A 6,806-nucleotide genomic window follows, 5' to 3' on the forward strand; every position below is an offset into this window, starting at 1 on the left:
TTGTGTCCTACTTGACTTAGTAATTCCAATAACGTTCAGTTCATTTATAGCTACTAATAATGGGACGTGACCAATGTAACATGAAGTCAAAATTAAAAACATGACTATGGAACATCTCCATACCTGGATCAACTATTGTAGAGAAAACAAAGGAAATAAAAACACGAAAACTTGGAGATAGCGTTTCCCATGGGTCAACCTCCCCATATCCCATAACCTACACAAAATGAACTTATAATCGTTTTGGAAAAATTTGAATTTTGGGGTCTAACCAATAAATACTGAAAGTTTGTCGTCCAAAAAGTTACAAAAACCACCAAAACTTTTGACCTTTTTTAACGTGTATCCGAGTTTTCTTCACCTTGTAATCTCGTCTTCCCTGTTCTTCATAATCTATCGACATTACCTGAATCTCAACAAATTTGGATACTGCGCCAACCAATTTTTAAATCTAAACTCCCTTCCAGACAGAAAACACCTACAAACGACTGACCACCGTCATCGCCTCCCCATCGTTCCCGTCGTTCGTCTTACGCCGTTGCTCACTAACTCCGTCTCTGGTTGGATTTTGTTCTTAAGCTTTCGGCTTTTCACTGGGAGATAATTCAGGTACCCTAAACCTTAAATTTACAATTCCTAAATCTGAAAAAACCTATCATAACAAAGAACCCCCAAATGTTTAAAACCCTAGAGAAAGAAATATTTTATTAATTCTTGTAAATTGGACCACTAAGTCATATATAGCGAGAACTATGTTGACCTGGTTAGCCATTGTAAAGAAGTTTATAGTGCTAGTTGCACCAATCTGAAAGTAATTTGGAGCTTAAAGCTAGACAATTCACTTGTAATTTACCGGGTATGCTATATCCTCTGTTTATCCGACTCAATCCTTCTCATGTCTCTCATTATTAATTAAAGATTCCTTTGTCCGAGAGAACAGCTCAGTTTATAAGCACCTGAAAGAACTCACAATTCTAATTGTACTTTTAACCTATGCTAAAATCTGTGAACCAATGTGTGGATAGACTAAATTTCTTTTTGTATAAGAGACCACAAATTATATAGATGCTTAATAACATTTGGCTATGATCAAACACTCATAAAGCTCATGCTTATGACTCTTGATGTTTATGTTTACATTCTTGCCAGCCACCAGGATAAAAGGATGTGGTAGGGTTGCAATAAGTTAATCTACCATGGCAGGACTAGAGGAATTGAAAAAGAAACTGGTACCACTATTCGATGCAGAAAAGGGCTTCTCTTCAGGATCAACCATGGATCCTTCTGATTCATACATGGTAATATAACAATTAGAGGTAAAATTCTAAAGCAGATCACATCAACTTAACCGATTTTGTATTTTCTTCCATGAAGCTATCAGATGGTGGAACTGTCAACCTACTCAGTCGATCTTATGGAGTATACAACATTAATGAACTTGGATTACAAAAGTGCACATCAAGAGTAACAAACGATGTAGATGAAAGAGAAAGGACTTATAGATGTGCTTCACATGAAATGAGAATATTTGGAGCCATAGGCAGTGGTGCAAGCAGTGTAGTTCAAAGAGCTATTCATATTCCAACTCACAGAATCATTGCATTAAAGAAGATCAACATTTTTGAAAAGGTCTGTATTTCTGTAAATCTGTATTTGTATTTCAACACATGTAGTATGGAAATTCATTTCCATCACTACACTCACCTTCAACATTCTTTTTTCATATCAGGAGAAAAGACAACAGCTTCTTACTGAGATAAGAACATTATGTGAAGCACCATGTTATCAAGGTCTTGTGGAATTTTATGGAGCTTTTTACACTCCTGACTCTGGGCAAATAAGCATTGCTCTAGAGTACATGGATGGGGGTTCATTAGCTGATGTTATAAAAAGACAAAGATGTATACCAGAAGCTGTTCTTTCTTTAATGGTTCAAAAACTTTTGCAGGTAAATATTCTTAATTCTCATCCTAAGATTCATGGGTCTTTTTAATATTTATGTTATTAATATATTTATTATTCTTCAGGGACTAAGCTATTTGCATGGAGTTAGATACTTAGTCCACAGAGACATAAAGCCTGCAAATTTGCTTGTGAATCTCAGGGGAGAACCAAAAATTACAGACTTTGGGATAAGTGCTGGCTTAGAGAATTCCATGGCAATGGTAAGTGTTTTTTTTTTTTTTTTTTTTTTTTTTTAAACCTCATTTTGTATCAAATACAACATGAAGCTAACGCTTATTAATAAATGTGGTTGTAATATTCCTAGATCCTTTTTTCAGTGTGCTACATTTGTGGGAACTGTGACCTACATGTCACCTGAAAGAATCAGAAATGAAAGTTATTCATATCCAGCTGATATCTGGAGCCTTGGTCTTGCTCTTTTTGAATGTGGCACTGGTGAATTTCCTTATACAGCAAATGAAGGACCTGTTAATCTTATGTTACAGGTAATTTTGTCAACTGCAGTATATTGGTTTTTTTCTTTTATTCTTGCTGATATATATATATATATATATATATATATATATATATATATATATATATATAAATTTTTATTTCCCACATCTTAATAGATCCTGGAAGATCCATCTCCATCACCACCAAAAGACATTTTTTCTCCAGAGTTCTGCTCATTTATTGAGGCTTGTCTACAGAAAGATGCTGATGCAAGACCAACAGCAGAGCAGGTAAGAAAAAAGAGCCTTTTTTAAATAATTATAATTATTGACATTTCAGAAGTTTTTTTTTTTTTTTTCTTCTTGTGTATGAAAAAACAGTATTTGAGTAAAAGTAGTGCCAATTCACAAGATATTTATTCAAAGAACTTATTTATCATTTGTTGATTATACATTTATACTTATGCAGCTTCTTTCACATCCATTTATCAAAAAATACGAGAATGCCAAAGTCGACTTAGCAGCATTTGTTCGTAGCATTTTTGATCCAACACAAAGAATGAAAGATTTGGCTGATGTAAAATGACAATCTTACCCCTACTTTATGTATACATGTTTTATTAGATTTTCGTTATATTTATGTTTCAATCTTGTATTTTTTTTGTTTCATCAGATGCTAGCAGTACATTACTATTTACTCTTCGATGGGTCGGATGAACTCTGGCAATCTGCAAAGAGCTTCTACAACGAATCATCAACTTTCAGGTTCATCTAATTTGAGTTTTCTCTTTTTTTATATATATTTTGTTTAATAATTTATAATATATATTAAACCATTATGGCATCTTTGATTTACTATTTTCAGTTTCTCGGGGAAAGAATCAACTGGGCCTGATGATATTTTTAAAACTTTATCAAATATTCGGAGTACATTAGCCGGTGAATGGCCTTCTGAAAAGCTTGTGCATGTTGTTGAAAAGCTACAGTGTAGGGCCCACGGTGAAGATGGAGTTGCAATTCGTGTTTCGGGATCATTTATTGTTGGAAACCAGTTTCTTATATGTGGAGATGGCATACAAGCAGAAGATGTGCCAGATTTTAAAGATTTAAATATTGACATACCTACTAAAAGAATGGGAACTTTTCAAGAACAGTTTATTATGGAACCTGGAAATATCATTGGCCGATACTCCATTGCCAAACAAGAGCTTTACATCATCCAATAAAAAAATCACCATTTTACCCTTACTTACACTTTTCACAATATAAGTTCATTGCTATTATCATGTTCAGGTGGTGAACTGAACTATTTCTGCTAGTAGGACTTTGGACTACTTTCTCTTCTTGGTTGAATCTATGATTGTACAAAGTGTTTAGGATTTGTTCCACACTAGGAGTAACTCTGCTTTTGTGTAATGTTAATTTGTTGTAAGTTAGTATCAATATGGGAAATGTACCCATTTTTATATATTTCTAATAGGCTAATACCAATATACTTATGTTTCTTTGTCTATAACACATTAAGAATGTACTTATATCTTTTTTTTTCTTTGCTGATAATGGCAATATGTAACTCCTAATAGGAACATATTTACATCTGTTTACACATAAATAACGTGTTTAAAATTCCTTGCCCATGATGGTGGCATACGTATGTTTTTTAAGCAATGATAGCAATATGTGATAAATATTAGATATTATGGGTAAAACGTGTTAGTATGATGTTAGTTAAGGGTATAAAATGTAAGTACTCTCTGCTCATGTTGCTATTACCCTTAACATGTCCATACTCATATAGTGTTGTGAGGCGGTTATTTAAAATCTACTTTTGGATATACTTAACGTGGTATATAATGTATTTAAATTTAAACAAAATTAGTGTTACCAGATTTTGATGACAAATATTAGTACACATCCAAAAAGATTGGATAGAAGTATAAATGCATAATCTAAAAACATATGCTGATTTTTATCTAAATCTCACATTTAAATTCAAACATAGTAGATAATCATAGAGAACAAAATCAATGTTATCGTATATTTTATAACAAATATATCTAAAAGGATCAGATAGAAACATAATTTAAAATATATTTTGATTTTTATTTCAGTTCCAGATAAAAACGATTAAGATATCATGGATTAAAATAAACGTAGAGTTTTCGTTGCAAAGTAACTATTGATTGTTGAAATTAACAGAAAAAAACACACACACACACACACACTGTCCTTTTAAGTGAATGATTTTATCATATTGTAAATTGAAATGAAACTATATATCTGATTATTAAGTCTTTTATTTTAACACTAGGTGTGAGACCCATGTATTACATGGGTTTATTTAAAAAAAATTAAATATAAAATTTTAACAATTTGAAAACTTTAAATTTATAAGAAAAATAAGAAATTTTTTGAATTATTAAAATTAATGAGACTTTAATGCATTAGATACATTACATATATAAACCATTTTCTAATAAATACCTTACATATATATTACCTTATATATTAAATGTGGATTTTAATTTAATAAAATAAAAAATACAATAAAATGACAAGTGGAAAATAGAAAAATTTAAAATTTCTAGAAAATGCCATGTGTCCAAATAAATGAGAAGAGGACATGTGGCAAAGTCATTTTCATTTATTAGGGTAGATATTTTGCATTTTGTATTTAATAAAATAGAGGTCGGAAATGAATAAACCAAACTATTAGAATGAGATACGAGAAATCATTTGTTCTATCGAATGAAATAAAACAAAATTAATCATTTCTTGATTGTTTCTATTTTGTTGGTTTTCATTACGTGACACTTGGTTTTTATTTTACGTGAATTCTTCGGTGATAGTGATGCACACATTTCTTAGAAAAGTAACATTAATCAGATAAAAAATATATTTTTCGAAACTTGGTTTTATTTTATTTAATTTTGTTTGTAGATAATGTTTTTTTACAAGAAGCTTGCTTCTGTTTTTATTTACAAATTTTATTGAATACGGATGTTTATTAATATTATATCAAGCAATATACTTGAATGATTAATTATATAATACGATCAGTATGGATGATATACAAATATTTAATATGTAAATTTATATTATCATGCTGTCAATTTATCCTTTATTTTTTATCTCAACAAACAAAATAACCTTATTTGCGTTTTTTAAAATTTAAAAATAAGAGGCATTAATCTCATGATTCATAATGAGTAATGACATAATCTGTAATGAAAAAATGGCAGAGAAATCGTTAAAAAATTGGGCCAACAAGCAGAAATTCTGGGAATCTTTTGGGCCCCCGGTCTGCCACCATCTGACTCGGTAATCATGCCTTAACCCACCGTCAGTTCACGCACCACTACCGGTCCAACACCATGTAAATACCAACTCCGCAGAAGGGTAATACTGGAAATTTCAAAAGCGCGGGAAAGAGAGCCGTTGTAAAAATAATGGCGCCAAAATCCCCAAAATTTAACTCGATTTTTCTCTGTATTTATCTCATTTTATTGTTTGCCGCCCCCATTCAAAGCTCCATTATTCAAGCTCCTCTTTCTCCTTCCTCTATATTCTCCATTCCATTTGATTTTTCGCTCGAACTTTGTTCTTCTTCACATCCTCTGATCAACGAACCTGCTTTTGATCGTAGAAAGCTCCGTTTTCCGACTTCAAGTTATGGGTTTCTCGAAAAAGCATCAAGTAGATGGAGATATAATGGAAGGAAAGACATGGGTGATTTCTGGAATCACCATGTGTGCTCCCTTGAGATGTGTATCGACTAATAAAGCAAATGGAGAGACTGATGAAGGTTCAAACTCGGGTTCAACGACTCCGACATCAAAGGAATCGAGGTTGCCGGAGAAGTTTCGATGTCCGCCACCACCAGCACCAAAGAAGCGTCGGCCGGTATCCAAGTGCCAGAAGAATGGAGATATCCAGTTTTTCACTTCACCGGAGTTGGATTCTTTTTTCGAAAATTTTGCAAATGCTGAGAGAGCCAAATACAAATCCCGTTCGTAAGTTTCTAGGTTTGCCATGAATATTTTTGTTTTCTGTTTTGATTTCAATAGTTTGGGACAGATTTGGTTTATAAATTATAACCATGTACAGATTATGTGTATATGAGCATTAATAAAGTCGGAATTTCATATGAGATTGATTATCTTTGTTAATTTGGTTTTGATGATCAATGTTTTAGCCTTTTCTCTTCCTGAAATAAACTCAACAATTTCTAGTTGAGTTATTTAGAAGAATTACATCGTTCATTTTAGAATTCATCTCAACATTTGTCTCTCATGGTGATTGGTTTCAGGTTCAGAACTTCAGATATGTGTTTTGAAAAATATTATCTAGTTATTATTATTTGAAATCGTAATAGTTAGTTTTTAGTTTTTGGATAATTTTTTTTGA

The 6,806-nt window shown here is 32.0% G+C and overlaps 1 protein-coding gene and 1 pseudogene across 1 annotated transcript; both read left to right on the top strand.

Annotated features, from left to right (window-relative positions):
- Positions 1 to 286: 286 nt before the first annotated feature.
- Positions 287 to 3,959, top strand: MKK3 (mitogen-activated protein kinase kinase 3). The gene is made up of 10 exons (XM_079025821.1): positions 287 to 609; positions 1,150 to 1,298; positions 1,375 to 1,629; positions 1,730 to 1,948; positions 2,028 to 2,165; positions 2,283 to 2,450; positions 2,577 to 2,690; positions 2,869 to 2,976; positions 3,073 to 3,164; positions 3,265 to 3,959. Exons 2-10 carry the CDS (start codon positions 1,197 to 1,199, stop codon positions 3,623 to 3,625), a joined length of 1,557 nt encoding a protein of 518 aa, XP_078881947.1. The 5' UTR covers positions 287 to 609; positions 1,150 to 1,196; the 3' UTR covers positions 3,626 to 3,959.
- A 2,112-nt stretch (positions 3,960 to 6,071) lies between these two features.
- Positions 6,072 to 6,568, top strand: LOC145089860 (cyclin-dependent protein kinase inhibitor SMR6 pseudogene; annotated as a pseudogene).
- The last annotated feature ends 238 nt before the right edge of the window (positions 6,569 to 6,806 follow it).

This window comes from Lactuca serriola, chromosome 2, assembly GCF_051521515.1.
Source record: "Lactuca serriola cultivar US96UC23 chromosome 2, Lser_US96UC23_V15, whole genome shotgun sequence".
In the NCBI taxonomy this organism is placed as follows: domain Eukaryota; kingdom Viridiplantae; phylum Streptophyta; class Magnoliopsida; order Asterales; family Asteraceae; genus Lactuca; species Lactuca serriola.